Source organism: Leopardus geoffroyi, chromosome D3, assembly GCF_018350155.1.
Source record: "Leopardus geoffroyi isolate Oge1 chromosome D3, O.geoffroyi_Oge1_pat1.0, whole genome shotgun sequence".
Taxonomy (NCBI): domain Eukaryota; kingdom Metazoa; phylum Chordata; class Mammalia; order Carnivora; family Felidae; genus Leopardus; species Leopardus geoffroyi.
Window position 1 is genome coordinate 55,357,698 of NC_059339.1, and position 19,708 is coordinate 55,377,405.

The 19,708-nt window shown below is 38.2% G+C and overlaps 1 protein-coding gene across 10 annotated transcripts in view; it reads right to left on the minus strand.

Annotated features, from left to right (window-relative positions):
• Window positions 1–19,708, minus strand: part of NOL4 (nucleolar protein 4) — a 426,742-nt gene that overhangs the window by 215,339 nt on the left and 191,695 nt on the right. The window contains exon 1 of one of the 10 annotated variants that reach the window (XM_045457204.1): window positions 2,919–3,082. The exons of 8 other annotated variants lie outside the window; for them this stretch is intronic. In XM_045457204.1, coding sequence (XP_045313160.1) covers window positions 2,919–2,937 — 19 coding nt within the window. In that variant the 5' untranslated portion in view covers window positions 2,938–3,082. Of the gene's footprint in view, window positions 1–2,918; window positions 3,083–19,708 lie in introns of those variants that run through there. One more of the 10 variants, XM_045457207.1, reaches the window with a different exon arrangement.

Consider the following 19,708-nt stretch of genomic DNA (forward strand, 5'->3'; position numbering starts at 1 on the left):
AAACACAGGGGAAGAGAAGAAAAAATAAAATAAGACAAAAACAGAGAGGGAGGCAAACCACAAGAGATTTTTAAATACAGAGAACAAACCGAGGGTTGCTGGAAGGGATGTCGGGGGACAGGCTTATGGGTGATGGGCATTAAGATGGGCACTTGTTGGGATCAGCACTAGGTGTTATATATAAGTGATGAATCACTGGGTTCTACTCCTGAAACCAATACTACACTGTATATTAACTACCTTGAATTTAAATAAAGAACTTTAAAAATAAATAAAATAACTGTAGAAAAAAAAACAAAACAGGGAGGGAGGGGAAGAAGTAGAATTAACCAAAATTTTTCTGGCTTTAAAATAAATGATAAGCTTGTTTAGTAAAACATATCAATAACAATTTACTTAGAGTAAAAAACAAAATTTAGATGAAACAGGAAAATTCTATTTCTCTTAATTTCATCTTTGCATTTATGGTAAGAATTTTCTATTAACGTTAAAGGACTATGAAATGCAAAGGTGTTCGATTATTTCCTGTAGTTAAAGTCTATTGATGAAGCCATAAAAAGATGAACACACAGATTAATAATATTCATATTTGTAATATTTTGATTTCTGAATATTCCCCAGTGTGCTTTATTTTTGTAGGATGCAATGAAAAATTTATGCCTTCTAATCAATTAAATTCATGAAACGAATATATAAATTTGAAGAAGTGGTATAACTCACCTGTTCATTCATTCATTCAACATTTATTGAATACCTATGCTTGGCCAAAAGGGGGTTAAATATTTGGCCAATAGAGACTGTGTCTTCAGTAATTTCACAAATAATTAAAAGAGACAGAAAAAACAAACATGCAACTAAAATGCAGAGGAAAAAGGCTTTGATCCAAAACAAGGGGTAAACACATCACAGAAGTTTTCCTAAAGAAGGTGGCATATGAGCTAAATTCCAAAAGATGAGTAAGCCTTAACCCAGTGATGAAGGTGGGGGAGAGAGTTTCCCAATTAGAGATCAGCAGGGGCAACACCTCAGAGGAAGGAAAGTGCAGGGCAGATGGGAAGTAAGGTTGGGGTGCTGACTGCAAACAAGAGAACAAGAAAGGGAGGCAGAGAATGTGTTTTGTTGAACTAAGAGCGTGGATCGTACCTTGGGAGTGAATAGGAGCAATTTTATGCAGAAGTGATATGAACAGAACTGTGTTTTAAAGAGATTACTCTGACTGATGAGGAGAATGGGATGAAGGCAACAACAGTGGGACCGTTAAGAGCTCTATAAGCCACTGACTCAGCATTGCTGAAAGCCCAAACCAAAGCAGCAACAGTGCAGAACAAGAGGAGACTCAAAGAATCCTAAGAAAAGAACAAGTAAGACTGAGAGTAGGGCAGACAAGGGTCTGGGAGGAAGCCCAGATCTCCAGCTCCAATGTGAAATGAAAACAAAGGGTATTAAGTTTAATTTTCAGTAAAATGATATTTTTAAAAATGTTCTAAAACCGCTTTGTGAAGAAGTTAAAATACACTCAAATGGCAAGATTCTACTCATAAATTCCTCTTTGTACATTTCCATTCAAAAAAAGACTTCATGGGGAGAGAAAACATACATAAGAGAATTTAAGAAACTGGTCATAAATAACATGACATATCACTTTCCACAGCTATTGAGAAAATCAAAAACGTTCTTCTTCTTTTTGTTTTAACCATGAAATACAGAAGGTTTTTGAAATAAAGAATTAGGGGTGTGATTTATATAAGCAACCCATAAAATTGCACATGCTCTTTATGTGAAGTCAAATCCTATGCTAAAGTATGCTAAATCATTTCGGATTATTTAAGTTATTTCTTTCCATGAAAGTCCAAAGAAAAGCAGAATGTACATAGTCAAGTCCAGTTCTTATATTCATGAAGAAAAATGTGATGTAACATTTGTGCACTAGAATCCCTTAAAATACTAAACATTTTATGTAATAAACATTTTGTCAATATGTTAAAAGAATGAATAACCCTAAAAGTATATTATATACACAAAACGGATACTAGCAGAAAACAAATCCAACATCTATTACTGTTAAGAAATAGGGGCGCCTGGGTGGTGCAGTCGGTTAAGCGTCCGACTTCAGCCAGGTCATGATCTCGCGGTCCGTGAGTTCGAGCCCCGCGTCGGGCTCTGGGCTGATGGCTCAGAGCCTGGAGCCTGCTTCAGATTCTGTGTCTCCCTCTCTCTCTGACCCTCCCCCGTTCATGCTCTGTCTCTCTCTGTCTCAAAAATAAATAAAAACGTTAAAAAAAATTTTTTTTTAAATAAATAAACATGCTACAACTGTTTCTTTAATCTAAAATCAGCATACATATTTAGTAACTAGTGTACCATTTATTCACATTTTAAATAAGATAAACATTATTACCTCAGGATAATTTTTAATAAAAGTCATGTATTTGTAATTTTGGTATAAAGTATAAACAATAAAGGAGAAAATATTTTTAGAGTACCTCACTCCAGATGTTACCAAGGTAACTAAATTCCACAGCTTTACATATTTCATTCTTGAGTAAATCGGTATGTTTCATAAAGAACAAGTGAATAATTTACTTGCTTGTATATAATATATATTCACACCGTTTTATCATTTAAATGGTAAAAGAACGAGTAATGTCACATGCCACTGTTTTATCAATCACAATTTGAAACAAAGTTTTTGATGTCCGTATTAGAAAAATTCAACAGAAAGAGGGAGCAGACATTAAACTGAAACTAAATGAAGCATTTTTTATTGTCTGGGTTCTCATAACCATATTAACGATTTGTATTTTCTCTTCCTTGAAGATACTTTTCCAGAATTTGAAACCACAAATCTCAGACTCCTCTATTTATCATAATCGACTCACAGCAGTTTATTGCTCTCAAGGGGAAATCTGCTTCCTTACCCAACATAGTTTGCTCCATCGTAAGCAGCTGCTGGCATGCAGGTCGAGAGCTGCTACACAGAGGGTACGGTGCTGAGATCTGTAGGTATGGCCTTCAGCTTCACAGGCCAAGAGCAATGGTGCTTCTCTCAAATTTCAGCCTGGGCACCACAGCATTGGAACCAAAACTCTATGTGTGAGTACCAAGGGAAAACACGGCACCTGGAGCTTTGCAAATTAAGAGTGCCCAGGGTACCTAGCAACAGAAGAGAACATGGAATGTGATGACAGGTAGTGTGGCAATCCAGTGACATCAGGAAGGCCGATGGATGTTTGGGTTCCATTGCTTTGAGGTTAGTTTTGCTGGGATGGATTTAGTGTTGTGGAGAGGGCCATCCAAGTTAGCTCAGCTGCGACTCTTGCCTGTAAGGTGCAGTGACACTAACCCTCACGGCAAGCTGTTCATTTTCTTCTTTCTCCTTCCCTACTCCCACTCCCTCCACCAATTGGTACAGACCCTAGAAATACTATTTGTTTAATTATGTCTAATGTCGTCACAAGTCTTTTGTGTGAAGCAGTTGCATCAGAACCAGATTCAATGGTTAGCTCTCTCCATATAAAGAGAATTAACCAATGGGGCGTCTGGGTGGCTCAGTTGGTTAAGACTCTGACTTCAGCTTAGGTCATGATCTTGTGGTTCCTGAGCTGGAGCCCTGCATTGAGCTTTGTGCTGGCAGTGCAGAGCCTGGAGCCTGATTCAGATTCTGTGTCTCCCATTCTCTCTCTGCCCTCCCTCCCTTTCTCTCTCTCTGTCTCTCTCTCAAGAATAAACGATTAAAACATATTTTTAAAGAGAATTAACCTATGACAGTATGTATGATGTGTGTGTATTTAAGTATATAAATATCCATATATGTGTGTGCATATCTATATCTCTCCATATAAACATAATGTGATGTATATATATTTGGAATCTCCCAAAACACCTGACCTACATTCTTATTCATTTACTTTTGGTAGCTCTTCATTATGGCCTTTAGGCCAAGTGCCTTGGGCAAAATGAATAGGAAAAAAATTTATATAATAATCATTTTAAGATTAGTATTTGGAAATTTAGTCCTAAAATCCAGGTCAGATGCTTACAGGGTCCAAAAAGCTTTTTACCATTTTTCCTCAAATGCACCACAATCTTCTACCTCTAGCCTTTTGATTCCTCCTTAGAAAACTGCCCTTTGATATCTCACCATAGAGCTAACTTTTAAATCCAAAATACAGCTGTAAATAACCCTACGTCAAAAGATTGGTACCTTAATATCCAAAAAAAGTAGATTTTTTTTAAATCCTTCAAAATCTATTTGCAAAATGGAGTTTAGGTGCCAGCCTTCTTCCTCACTTTGTTACTCCTGGCCTCTGTTCTAAGTCTTCTCCCAGCCTAGGGACCCCTATAAAAAAATGAAAGTGCATCCATTGCTAGACTATACCCTACATCTTTTTAATTTTCCTCCAAGTTCTTATTTAAATACCAGTTAGTTAATATACAGTGTAATATTAGTTCCAGGAATAGGATTTAGTGATTCATCACTTACATACAACACCCAGTGATCATCACAACAAGAACCCTCCTTAATACCCATCATTCATTTAATGAATCCCCTCCATCAACGCTCAGTTTGTTCCCTATAGTTAAGAGTCTGTTCTATGGCTTGCCTCTCTCTCCCATGCCATGTTCATCCGTTTGTTCCTTAAATTCCACATGAATGAAATCATAGATTTATACCCTACATCTTATACCACAGCACCCTAGGGCTACTCTACAACGTGAAGCAAGTGATGCAGTCTAAATGGATCCTTTGCGAGAACACAGGTAGCAACCTCTTTGACATAAGTGACAGCAACTTCTTACTAGACATGTCTTTGGAGGCAAGGCAAACGAAAGCAAAAATGCACTATTGGGATGTCATCAAGATAAAACGCGTCTGCAAAGTGAAGGAAACAATCATCAAAACTAAAAGGCAACCTTAGAATGGGAGAAGATATTTATAAATGATATATCAGATAAAGTGTTAGTATCCAAAATCTATAAGGAACTTACCAAACTCAACACCCAAAAAACAAACAATCCAGTTAAGCAATGGGCTGAAGGCAGGAATAGACAAGTTTCCAAAGAAGATATACAAATGACTAACAGATACATGAAAAAATGCTCAACAACATTCATCATCAGGAAAATACAAATCAAAACTATAATTAATACCACCTCACACCTGTCAGAATGGCTAAAATTAACAACACAGGAAACAACAGTTGTTGCTAAGGATGCAGAGAAAGGGAACTCTCTTACACTGTTGGTGGGAATGCAAACTGGTACAGTCACTCTGGAGAACAGTATGGGGGTTCCTGAAAACGTTAAAAATAGAACTAGCCTATGATCCAGCAATTGCACTACTAAGTATTTACCCAAAAGATACAAAAATATTGACTGAAAGGGGCATGTGCACCCTGATGTTTATAGTAGGATTATCAACATTAGCCAAATATGGAAAGAGCCCAAATGTCTACTGACTAATGAATGGATCAAGAAGGTGTGTGTGTGTGTGTGTGTATATATACATATACCTACATACATATACATACATATATGTATACACACACACACACACACACACACACACACACACACAATGGAGTATTACTCAGCCAAAATCTTGCCATCTGCAATCATGTGGATGGAGCTAGAGTGTATGTATTATGCTAAGAGAAGTAAGTCAGTCAGAGAAAGATACATACCATATGATTTCACTCAGGTGTGGAATTTAAGAAACAAAACAGATAAACATAGGGGAAAGAAGGAAAAAAGAAAGAGAAGGAGGCAAACCATAAGAAACTAATAACTATAGAGAACAAACTGAGGGTTCCTGGAGGGCAAGTGGGTAGGGACAGTTTAAAGTGGGTGATGGGTATTAAGGAGGGTACTTGTTGTGATGAGCACTAGGTGTTATATTGAAATGATGAATCACTAAATTCTACTTTTGAAACCAATATTACACTATATATTAACTAACTAGAATTTAAATAAAAACTTGAAACAAAAATGAATAGATACATAGGTGATCGATCGATCAATTGATCGATCCTTTGCTGGGCAGCTCACCCCTCCCCTAGCCCAAGACTCTGACACATTCCTGCCTTTATCACCCTTTGTCCATTTGTAGTTGTCACCTAGAAATTCCTTCTTCATTTTTCTCAATTCCTTTCTTCAAATCCTTCTGATGACTTTTCCATTCTTTGATTTCTACTTTACTCATCCTCTATATTACTGTTATTAACTTCAGTAAACAGCCCTGTTCTATTGTTTGTTTTCTTATACGTGAAAATTGTAATTGTTCATTACAATAGTCCTGCACTTCCAAGTCCTCAACACCACAAACATCTTTGAAAAGGTAATCAGCAAAAGCAGTTGTCTGTTTTTATTTGCATTTGAAAACTATAATCTACATTATATACTATTTAGTAATGCTATCTATTTTTTTAATGTTTATTTATTTTTGAGAGAGAGAGAGACAGCGAGGGTGGGGGAGGGACAGAGAGGGACAGAGGGACAGGATCTGAAGCAGGCTCTGTGCTGACAGCAGAGAGCCTGATGTGGGGCTTGAACTCACAAACCATGAGATCATGACCTGAGCCAAGGTCACATGCTTAACCGACTGAGCCACTCAGGCATTCCTAGTAATGCTATCTTAAACATGTACAAAAAATGATGCTACATTTTGAAGTCAAGCATTCACACCAAGGAGTTTACTAATGTAAATAAATATACGCGTGTGTATATATAGGTATGACTCTTACCAAAATATTAAACGGCATTGATTTTAAAATGATAGAACCAATACTGAGGGTAAGAAAGTAACAGAGAGATTCAGTTTTTCCCCTCCCCAGTGAAGGAGAAGTTCTTAAAACTTGACCTGTTTATCACTAAGAAGAAGGCACATCACCAAGTAGGTTTCATCTGGTTTAGACTGTAATGAGAGTGGCTTTTCCACTTGGCCTTCACAAAGACAAAGTAGTTGAAATGGTACTCTAGATCTGTAGCCATTTGGGATTGGGCATGGAGCTTGGGGTCATCTCCAACCAGAGAAATTCTGTCAGTAAAGAACAAGATTTAATGCAGGGCAATGCATTCTTCCTTGGGTAACTTGACTTTTTGATAACAGCCTCTGACTATCCAACTGGCCGTTACCAACTGAGCACCACCTGGTTCATTCGGTGCTAAATTTATGCATTCTCAGTAGCCCTCCTTTGTTGAGTGAAAGTAATATACAAGCCTGTTCATGCCCCAGTGCCATATGAGCACAATCTGCCATACAAGATTTCCTTCTGTAAATCTCTGTCTCCTGTCTTAAATGAAATTCTTTTTGAAAAATCGGCAATGAAAAATGTCAGCCTGGTTTCCTGTAACACTCTGCAATGGTACAGTTGCTTTCATGGATAGGCCCAAACAAGAATGAAATCCACTAAAAGGACAGGACCTTTAGCAATAAGTCTGGTTATATATTCTCTTTAAACAAAGATATTCAGAGGTTGTTTTTAATATCTCTTTGGCTGCAGCCAAATGGTATAGATACTTGGAAAAGGAATGTCTGAAGGACTTTTGAATAGAAGGTGAAGGAAGGATGATATTGATAGACCTTTCATAATAGTCCAGGGCAGAGCAATTGTATTAGATGCCTCTAATTAGAGGGGGTAGTTAGTTGTCCTCAACAGAATGGACACTTATTTTTGACTTGGGCCTGAATTTTACTGACTCATTCTTCCTTCAACACCACCACATATGAACTTCATAATGTTTTATATACCACTCTTTTCGCCCACACAACATTAATTTTAATTAAGGAAATCACATCATACTAAAATAAAAGAAACAATTGGAAGATTTGCCATGGAGCTATTATTCTCTACTCCATTATTGACCAACTATGTACCTTATAAAATAATGGAATAAACTATTATTTAAAAAACTCAGCTATGATGCCAGGGTGCCTGGGTGTCTCAGTCGGTTATGCATCCAAGTTCAGCTCAGGTCATGATCTCACAGCTTGTGAGTTCAAGCCCCATGTTGGGCTCTGTGCTGACAGCCCAGAGCCTGGAGCCTGCTTTGGATTCTGTGTCTCCCTCTCTCTCTCTGCCCCTCCCCTGCTCATGATCTGTCGCTCTCTCTCTCTCTCTCTCAAATAAACATAAAAAAATGCTTACAAACATAAACATACAAAACTCAGCCGTGATGCCACTGAAAGATACAACCTGAGCCTGAGGTGCTGCCTTTCAGGATGTGATATATGCTCTAAACCAGCTACTGACTCTTGGGGCTGCCTCTCTCTTAGCCACAACATCGGTCTGAAAAGGCTTTTCTGAGATGCTAGTGACACTTCTCACAACTCTTCTCTACAGCTCTACGTTCTGTTGGCCTGTAAGAAGGATGCTTCCAGAAAAACAGACAGACAAGTGACCATTTCACACCACGCGGGCCACTACGGGAACAGGCAAAAGAAGAGCTATGTATGGGCCGTGGTCACTCATCTTGAATATCAAGGGAATGAAAGGTATCAAAAAAAGAAAATGGGTTGGGAGATAGGCCCAAACGAGTACCTGAAGCATTTTTCATTTTACTTTGCCAAAAGGAAAATACTGTCAAGGTAATCCTTATAGGTAGAGATAAAATCTCATCTCCCCCGCCTCCCCTCCGATATCTGACCTGGAAAATACTCCAAGTAATCTAACTGCCAGCTAAAGAAAGGAAAACGTGGAATGAGTAGTGGAGCTGGCTAGTGATATCTTTGGCTTTGGAATCAGATGCAGAAACTAGGAGTGCAGTATTTATTTGGATTTCTTTGCTGTCAAGTGTCTGAAGATTAAAACACGTTTCTTGTCTCTTTAATTTTTTTTTTTCTCAAATGTATTTTTGAGAGGGGCGGGGAGAGGGAGGGTGGAGAGGCAGAGCGTGAGGGAGATAGCAGAGAGCCCGATGCAGGGCTCTCAAACACAGGGACCAACTGCAAGATCATGACCTGAGGTGAAGTCGGACGCTTAACTGACTGAGCCACCCAGGCATCCGGAAGTTTTATTTCCATTGTGTATATATGGTGTGGTGATGGTAGATAAATATACTAATTAGTCCATTAATTACATAATTTCAGTGGTTACAGAACTAAAGAAGAAATGAACATCCATGGGTAATTTGGCCCGAGAAACTGGGGCTCCCCAACACCATCTCTGAGTGCAAGAGCCGGGCTTAGATTTCATTCCATTTGGGGAAGAATGAGACTGGTTGAGGTTTATGTGAAATAGGTGGTAAGTTTTCAATAGGATTATCTTTGGCTATGTGAAAAAGTTAATGTGATGTGTGATGTGCACTGGTGTGGTATGTTATGTGTGTGTTTTAGCAGCCAAATGATGGCATGTACCAAGCACCCACTGGGATGGAAACCTAGGTAGATGATACCTTCCTAATATGCATATAGGCTCTAGAAGCCATAATCCCTTCCTACCTTAGGACAATTTGGAGCTGTGAGACAGAAAAAGGGCGTCATTGGAACTAGGTCTTTTTATTCTAACCTCTAGAAAGAAAATACAAAAATTATTATCACTGGAGTTATCACCATTTCTCTAAAATTGAGGCTGTTTTTAATTTTTACCTCTTTTCTGTGATTCTGTCAGAAATTCCAGTACCTCTCCATTAGCTTCCCATTCTTTGCATTGTTTTCACTTAGTTTAGCCAGAGATAATTTTTTAACGTGGAAAAAACAATGTTAACTAATGCATAATATTTGTTTTACTTCTGAAAAAACTGAGGAACAGAAATGTTAAGTGACTTGATTATGTCTTACTAAAAATATAACTTACATGTGGAAAGGACTTGAAATCATGTAATAAAATATACTCAAAGAACAAGAGGATTCGAAACCTGAAAAGAACACTGTCAGAGATTATGAGGAGAAATATGGTTGAATCAAATTGAAAAATATTAATGTGTTTTATTACCTGTCAGAAGATCAAAGATTAGAAGTTACACAGAATCAGTATATGGGAAAACATTTTGACACATTATCAAAATATCAAAGAAGTTCCTCTATCACCAGAGATGTTTAATTATGAAATGTGAGGTATTGAAGGGAAAGATCTAGTTTATTCCTTTATGAATTTATGATTGCCACATAGTAAATATTCAATAACTATTTGTTGAACTAGGTAACCACAGGAGGCCATAATCACATATCTATTTAATGTTGCTCAAAACATAGGATTTTTTAAAAATTTTAAAAAGAATCACATCTTTTTACGTCCTCATATATGTTACTGAGCTACTCATTGAAAGCATTAGTACACTGGACACTGTGGTAGGAAGAATCTAGATAGTGCCTTCCCCCTCAAGATTCTATACCCTAATTCCCCTAACCTGTAAGCATGGTGAGATATCACTCCTGTGATTATAGAAATGTCATGCAGCACAGTGGATCTTGAAGAGGGAGATTCTTTGGGTGGGCCTGATCTAATCCCATGAGCATTTAATAGCACAGGGCTTTTCTCTGGTGAGTAAGCAGAAGTCACGGAGACACAAAGCATAAAGGGTTCCGGTTTGCCACTGATGGCCCGGAGACGAAGGGGGTCACATAGAAAGAATGCAGGCAGCTGTAGAGAGCTGGGAGAGACTTCTGCCAACAGCCAGTAAGGAAACAGGGACCTCTGTTCTACAGCGACAAGGAATTAGGTCCTGCCAACAACTTGAATAAGCTTAGAGGTGGATTCTTTACCAGAGTCCCTATTTTAAAGGCTAGACGGGCTGACACTTTGATTCTGCCCTTGTGATACCCTGAGCATTGAACCCAGTCGAGGCTGCCTAGATTTCTGACCTATTGAACTGTGAGACATAGCTGTTGTTTTAAGCTGGTAAGTGTGTGATAATTTGTTATACAGCAATCTGAAATGAACACAGAAACAAACACAAAGGATTTTCTATGGTGGCCCACGATAGGTAACACCACTCAAAAGTCTTCAAGGCATATTTCATATGATAGGTACCTATCAGTGGTTCTCAAACTTCAATTGCTTCTGAATTTTCCAGGGAAACTGTTAAAAATGAAAATCCTCTTGGGCACTAAAAACCTCTCCCCCAACAAAACACAGGAACCTTGGTTTAATTTATCTTAAGGGACAGCCATCTAGAAGCATTTCTCATATGAGAATTTTGGGGCCACATGTGAGAAATTCATGGAGCTCATCTCCAACAACTAACTGGTGACATACGCAATTGTGGGAGAGAACTCTTGATGTCAAGAGAATATTAAATCTGAGTTTAGTAAGACTGATCTACCATTTTAATCCCATTTAATAAATCTTTAGGACATTTTCAGAAAAAGATACCAGCAAGCCAAATATTCTCTCTTAATCAAAACAAATAACCAAGAGCACTTATTGCCAGTGTGGCCCCACTTTTAAAAGACTCAGGAAAGAATAGGATTTTTTTCCCCATAGAGTGAATGGAAATATGTAACTGCAGAACTAAAGGCATTCTTTCAGGGAAGATCACCTCAATTACTTTGACTAGCAAACTCCTAGGAAAGAAGATCTTTACCAATGTCAAGTGCGGGTTTATGAAATCAAGAATTGTTACTCAGCCCCTAAAGCAGAGCTGCATATCACCTGTGTGCTCGCATGTGCTGCAATCATTGTTAGCATTGCTCATACAGTAGGTAAACAGTACTATTCTAGGAAAAATTTTCAAAACCTTCCAAGTTTTTCCTCTGGGTCCCTCATGTTCTCTTCCCATCTTCATGGTCAATCTTCCAGCTATTTGTGTGCACACTGGTTCTCTGTAAGTCATGTTACTGAGGAAGAGAGTGACTGATTGATTGGTTGATTGACCTTTGACTGAAATTTCCCCACAGAAAAAAATCATTTCAGCTAGGCACTTGTAATTTAAACATCTTATCTCTGTGGAACGAAAGGCTTTTACTCTTGATATTTTCAGCCATTAGCAAGCAGGTGAAGAAGTATAATGTGTTTTGGGAGTGTGTGTAAAGGGAGAAGTCTTGTAACCATACTAGACCTATTTAATGCCCATGTTTTTTGAGTAACTTAGAGGCTGATGGTTAGAGTGCATGCTCCATGATATTTTCTCCTAAGCCCTCCTAACCCCGTAAGTTCCTCTCCCTAGTGCAGTGGGTGAGCCAGGACTATTCAACAAAGAAAGTGAAGATCTCATCCACAACATCCTGAGATGGCAAGAAACCGGAGCCACTAAGCACTTCTTAGATCTAAAAAATGAACAAATCCTAAAACGGGACGATGAAAGGCTTCTACATATGTTCCATCTTACACTTTGGTCATTTGCCGGTTTGATCTCTTCTTCCCCTTTCTTTGCAAACCATTTCCTAGATTTCTTTGCTTATTGTTTTATGGCTTAGATCAAATGATGGGAGATGCTGGCAAAGACTGAGGATGGGAGAAAGAGAAAATGGCTGGGTATCCCTGCCCCCACTTTATATACACATCCTGTCTGATTCAGGTCTCTAGCTCAGGATGCATCTTCTCCACATCCCAAATCCTGCCAGGAAGTATCTTCTGTGAATCTCACGCAACCAGGTAGGTCCTCTGGCTCTTGGGCTCTACTAACACCAACTCCTTCTCAACTTTTCCACCTCTAGTTGTAGCAGTGGCTTCCTTCTGCTATTAATTCCTATATTGCTTTACTATCCTCTGTTTAGCCTTTGAACTCTTCTCACACCATTATAAATAGTGCCTAGTATTAAGTTTTTTTGATGAGTAACCTGTAATGGCCTCGATTTTCTAGAATGGATCACAATTGATACAATTTGCCTTACTGTGGCTTCAAGACTTCTGTTTTCTAGCATCTTTGATAGTATTATAGCAAATGTTCTGTGATTTTTTTTTCCTTGTTAATGCCAATTCATTGTTTGATATCCAAGAGATTTCCACCAAACTTTCTTTATGATTTCTACCTCTGGTGCTGAAATCCATCATCATCAGTAACAGTGGTATCACGGAATTTATTGGTCATCTTAAAGGATTCTAAGCCAGTAAGAGTTTTGGCGGCAAATTATAAAGCATTATTATTTAGACACTTGTGAAAGTACTAATATCTTTCTAACAAAGACTAATTTATTCTAGATTCATCTGAATAATATCAATTGATTTTAATCATTATACATTTTACTTATACAAATCATTTTGGTATTTACATATTTAAATATTTACAATATTTAAAACAGATCTAGGAATAAAATAATACTATCAGTTTTACTAATTGAAACAGCTTGATAAACATAAAATGGAGAACTTGCTCAAGTCACACTGATAGTGACAAATATAGGATCAAACACCCGATCCTTAATTCCAGACCAATGTCTGTCTAAATCATGTAGCTACACCTCAGCAGGAAACACCTGTCTAGGTATTGTGAAGAGAAGAGCCTGTAAAAGATAGGGAATATGCTCTGGGGAGGCGGGGCGGGGGGGGGGGGCAAGTTAACTTTGGATTTAGGGAGCTCTTAGAGACACTAAATTAAAAGATGTCATCTGAGGTTACCTGTTTTGTAGTACTTCATAAAATCAGAAATCACAGTGAATAGCCTGCTACCACCTTCTTCTTTCTGTAACAAAGACCTTCTGCCTACCCTTCTTGCAATTAGCATAAACTGAGTAGTTCTGATGTTTTTATAGATGCAGATGAACTTTCAATATCACCATGATTATAAGTACAAGCTGACCAATTACACGATATTTATAACCAAAGACAACTGTATTTGACATTCAGGGCTGAATGATATCAAATGATACCATTTTAGGAAACTTGCTGAAGCTTTAAATAAATAGGAGAAAAAATAACACAATTTATGAATATATGAGATAAAAGCAAGCTAACATTAACATCAGTATTTGGAGGATATGGAAAATTAAAGTCCTACTCTTGAAAGAGAACAGTAACACATTTGCTGCTTTTCTATTTGAAAAGTGATTTTATCTCATGACAAGAAAAGATAATTTGAAACTATGTGTGGTGATGGAAGTTAACTAGACCTATCATAGTGACCATTGCATGATATACAAATGTATCAAATCATTATGCTACACACCTGAAACTAATACAATGGTATATATCAATTATACCTCAATATAAAAAAAAAATCAGTAAGGTGTTACTCATAGGCCACAGTTAGTTTATTCAAAGCACAAAGAAGCCAGGAGTCCTACGCCCATCCCAAAAGGGTAAGTAAATCTCTGATACCACTAACATTCCCACACACAGATCACGAGAGCATAACTGAATGATAGACAAGGGCTAATGGCCACATTCATGGGAAAGGATGACTGAATCTGAATGACTATGGATGGCTTCATCTCTGTGTATGAGTATTCATAAGCGCATGAGGTGCATATATACTTCTAGTTGCCAAGTTTTAAAGGACTGTGAGTAAATACAGAAGAAATGGGCAGAACGGAAGAAAGAACTACTTACTCAACTCTAAAATAAAGTGCTCTGTAAAAAAAAAATAGCAAGCACTGCACTTGCTAGAGAGGAAATTGTAAAGCAGGTACTTTGATAGTGAAATGCTTTCATAATAGCAGAATCCTAGACTACACATCATGAGTCCACATAGCATTTGGATATTTGTCACCACCCAAGAATAAAAGGTGAACTATTTTCAATAACAGAAATAGTCCTTGCTTTGGCTATATTAATTGCAAGACCTTAACAAACAGTAAAGATGGAAGACTTGTTTCCACACTTTACATTTCTCAAACTCAGTATACTTGAGCCAGTTAAAAAATTTTTTTTCAACGTTTATTTATTTTTGGGACAGAGAGAGACAGAGCATGAACGGGGGAGGGGCAGAGAGAGAGGGAGACACAGAATCGGAAACAGGCTCCAGGCTCTGAGCCATCAGCCCAGAGCCCGACGCGGGGCTCGAACTCACGGACCGCGAGATCGTGACCTGGCTGAAGTCGGACGCTTAACCGACTGCGCCACCCAGGCGCCCCTCTTGAGCCAGTTTAAATATTTAATTTTGTTAATACCAAATTAAATAACCAATAGGTAGTCCTAGCACTGATTTGGGGGGAAAGGAAGATTATGGCTCAAGAGAACCATGAACGTTCTCAAAGTCATCACCTAGTTTGCAACCCAGCAGATTCTCAAACAGTGGATGGCTGAGGAATTAGGTCAACTCTACCTGAGCAGCCTAGGCAACATCAGGGCGGCCATCTTGCCCCAAATCCTCCTTCTAGAGCACAGGCTCTCACAGACCCACTGCTACCAATATCCACGGAACACTGTTTACATTGATCCTGTTTTCTAACCTCTTGCTTTGCATAGTTCAAAACTTTTGATATTAAACACCAACTTTTCACACATAGTTGTCATATTTTTCTGAATGTTCATGGAGAATGTGGACTTTGCTTAAATACTCCTTGTGTATAAAGTGGTGTGTGTGTGTGTGTGTGTGTGTGTATATATATATATATATATATATATATATATATATATATGTATATATAGCAAGTCACCAAGTAGAAACATAATGTTTTTTGAAAAGTCAAAGAAGAAGAGAAAACATTTTGGGTTTGCTGATGTTTTATTTTTCGTAGTAAAAGGATTGGCAGGAGGTAATGTCAGAATGAATTTGAAAAAAATAAAAATGAGCTCAGAATTGAAAGGATTCCCAGGTAATGATTATATTCTTTTTATATTAGTGATATATGTGCTTATTTTCATTAATACTTTTTCTATCATAGCAAATCATTGAATTCTCCTGAAATCAAAATTTAAAAATCCATCTTGGTTGACCATTAAAAAAAACCAATTTCTCTAAACTTCTGTACTGACTATACCAATTTAAACTCTCTGAATAATACCAAGATAAGAGCTCTAACAGTGTGATTATTTCTAATTAGCCAAGAGCTGCTCAAAATAAACTCCCTGTCCCCAATGTCTCATGCTGCTATACTAATGTTACACAACCATGGTCATCCATAAAACCTTGCTTTGGATAAAGCACAGTAGATTCTAGTTTGAAAGCCATTGCTTCTTGACTTCAGCAGAGAGGAAATGTTTACTGAGTTTTGACTGGCCTGGTTTAGAGGGGTATCCAGTGCTGATGGCACCTTTTCAAGCTCCTTCCTCAGTGGCTCTCCATGAAAAGAAATAGAACTAATAACACTGAACATATCATTTTAGTGTATGAATCTCCTCTCTATACTCCCTTCAAGAACAAATTACCCTACCTACTGTCTTGGTAGCCATATGTCCTCCCCAGGCTCAATCTGCCAAGGTAGGCACCTGACCAAAGAACCAACATACCATAAGAGGTCAAAGCCACAACCACTACGGTCAAATCAGAAAGGTGAGTAGCTCAAAAAAATTCCATCTCTTGGAATTTGAACTAACACCTTTCTCTTCAGCATGTGGGCTAATGATGAGCAGCATCAAAATCACCTGTGAACTTGTTAAAACTATTAAATCTCAAGCCTTACTTCAAACCTACTGAATCAGAAATCATGGGTTTTTACACACACACACACACACACACACACACAGGTTTTACACACACACACATGCACACACACACATATTATTTAAGAAGGTTTCACACCCAACATGGAGCCCAATGTGGGGCTTGAACCCACAACCCTGACACCATGACCTGAGCTAAGATCAAGAGTCAGACGTTTAACCAACTGAGCCACCCAGGCACCCCCAGAATTTGCATTTTAACAAGACTTCTAGACAATCCCTGTGCATAACAAAAATCTCAGAAGCCCAAACTCCTAACATGGTTAGTAAACACAGCTAAAGTAAGAACCATTAAGGGAGCATTGGACTGAAGAGGTTGCCAGGGAATCTGAACAAGCCGAATTCATCAAAGAAAGCCAGAGGCTGGAGTGGGGGTAACAGATGGACACAGAAAAAAGGTATACAACAGAGGGACTACATATGTGGCAGGTTGGCTTCACACATCTTGGCATCAGTACAATTATTAATTATCCCCCCTTTGACTCTAAATGTGTTTTGCTTTGGACAATAAAATTGCATGATAATCCTGTATATAACTCAATGAGGCCAAGGCTAAGTCATGGCCAGGCTTGTTCTAGACTTCCTATCCTTGCATTCCTTAAATCACTGCCTCCTTTACTGTGACATCATTCTTATAAAAACTGACACCTCCCTTCTGTCCTCATTATTTGAAGTAACTGATACAAAGAAGTACACTGTTTAATTAGTGCTATTTGCCATTGAAAATAATTTAAAATTATGTGCTGGGTACTTATTTCATTATATCTAATCCTCAAAGCAGGCCCAGCTAATCTACTATCAGAGAGGCATATTCTGGGATCTTGATCGAATGACTTCTTCAAGGTACCACAAGGCCCGAGGCCCAAATCACACTCATGGAAGCTAAGTCCAGAGCCACTGTCCTTTTCCCTCTCCCACAAACCTCTCTAGGACATAATCTCATGTCACCCAATTATTCTGGTGATGGTGCAGATACCAGCCTTGGAAAAAGAAATGTATGGTCTCTGAAGGCAGAGAAGTTCTTTCTATAAGATACTATGCTCTATTTTTCAGATGCTATGCTCTATTTTTCAGATGCTTTGCAGATATGGATTGAAAATTATTTTCTGGATTATACTGAACCAAGACATGGAAATTTTTTTATCTTATTCTACTGAGATATATTTTCACCCAAAATGTGCCTTTTTCCTGCAGCCACCAAGGTATACTGACCAATCTGTAGTGGTAAACAGTGACAAAACAACTGAAAATAAGTTAATGGATGAAAGCAGGGCACAATTTCACATTTATTCACATACAAATCACTTCAGCTATTATTTACAGCTGTTACTAAGTAGTGCAAAACGTACTATGATTGAGTGATTTCATGCCTCAGAAAATAAATTCTTTTTTTCCTTTTGATCATAAGAATCCTATCCTAAAGGCAAAGGAAAGCAATGACTTAAGTGACATTGTAGTTTGCCTACAGTTTTCTGGAATTCAAAAAGAAATCATGCCAATTGTATTTATATTGTTAATGATAAAAGCTTTGAATTTCAACTTCTACATGCTTCATCTTAATAGTATCTCTCTTTTTCTAAAGGGTACATACGAGAACACATCCTAAGATAGCGCATGCCCAGGTTAAATATTCATAGAATCTTTATTTCCAGTTCTTATTACTTTTGCTGATTTTTCATGTTAGGGGTAGGAATAGGGAATAGGAGGCAGGGATATAGGGGGATGCAAAGCACAATGCTTGCCACATACTAGGGGCTTAACAAATTCTAAATAAACTTAAATAATCTAAATAAATCTAAAAGGATGAAAGGAAGGAAGAAAAGGAGAGAGGAAGAAATACATAGGGATGTAAGCACACACTCTATAGTAATCAGAAAGAAAATATATATACTGCCCCCAAACTGGAATATTTGAAGAGCTCTGCTTGTTGACTATGATTGATATCAAGGTAATTATTTATTCTACCGTATAGATTGATAAAGGTTCTCAGATATAGAATTCAGAGTAGGTGAAAATAAATGAAGGGAACAGTAGGGACAGTGAGTCATAGCAGGGGAAGGGAGAAGAGGGATGAGGGGTGAATGGGCAAAGAGGAGTAGGGAGGGCAGAGAGAGAAGGAGAGAAGGCAGAGAGGGGGAAGAGAGAAGGAAAGAAGGCAGAGAGAGTCGGCGGGGGGGGGGGGGAAGAGGAGAACAGGAAAGAGGAGGAGCGTGGTTGAGGAGAATAATTTACTTCACTTTGAATAACATAATCACTTAGATACGGTTACTTGATTAATATCTGGGTCTCCCCCAGGACCTCCAGCTCTGAAAGAGCAGTGATTAGGTCAATTTTTGCTCTTTGTTTTATCTACCCACAGCTCCGATTCCCAACTACAGTGCTTCTCAAAGCATGTGTGATGAAGAATCAATCTGTTTATCTCCAATCTGTCACGGACAAATAGTTTGTAAAAACAAACACCAAAGCTTGAAACAGAACGTACAAAATACAAACCCATTTATTTATTATTAAATTCTACAGGAACGAAATTGTGGTTTCAAACCCAGCACTTCATCTTGTCATGCACCAGTAATAGTTTTGAGGTCCACAAAGTGCTCCTCGAAGAGCCTGGCGTGGTAGAAACTCATTAAGAATTTGTGAAATACCTAAACAATACAGACATAAGAACATTAACAGTTCTGCAATAAATTAGAGTTATATCATGGTTTTTCTGGAACTCAATCTCTCTTTTCCCCCCGTTTTATTGCCAGTTCTGAGAAGTTAACAGGGTGGTGAATATGACCGTTATTTTTAAATGGTTGTGTTGAGGACAAAGGACAGGCTTGTCCGAGGATGGTCCCACACTGAGTAGCAAAAGAGAAGGGGACTCAGTTCTCTTGACTGCCAGGCCACTGCTTTTTCCCATAGGCCTCGGTGGCTCTTTTTTCTGCAATCAAATTGGACATGCGGCATTAATTAGCGAGCTGTAAGCGCTTTCGTTTTCGCTTTTGGCTAGCAGACTCCAGTGAATCTCTAATTTACACATTTCAGCTCTGCAGACGTTTGCAGACCAATATTCTAAGAGCTAGTCTTTAATTTGGCTTAGCATCCATTTCTGTATTTATAACGTTAAAATGTGTATTTACTTGTCATTCCAGAAGAGAAGAGATCTTGCCACAAATAATGTTTCTCAAAAGATGGGTGGTGGTCAATCCCATTCCACTTTTCTTTTAGTCTGTAAATTGTTA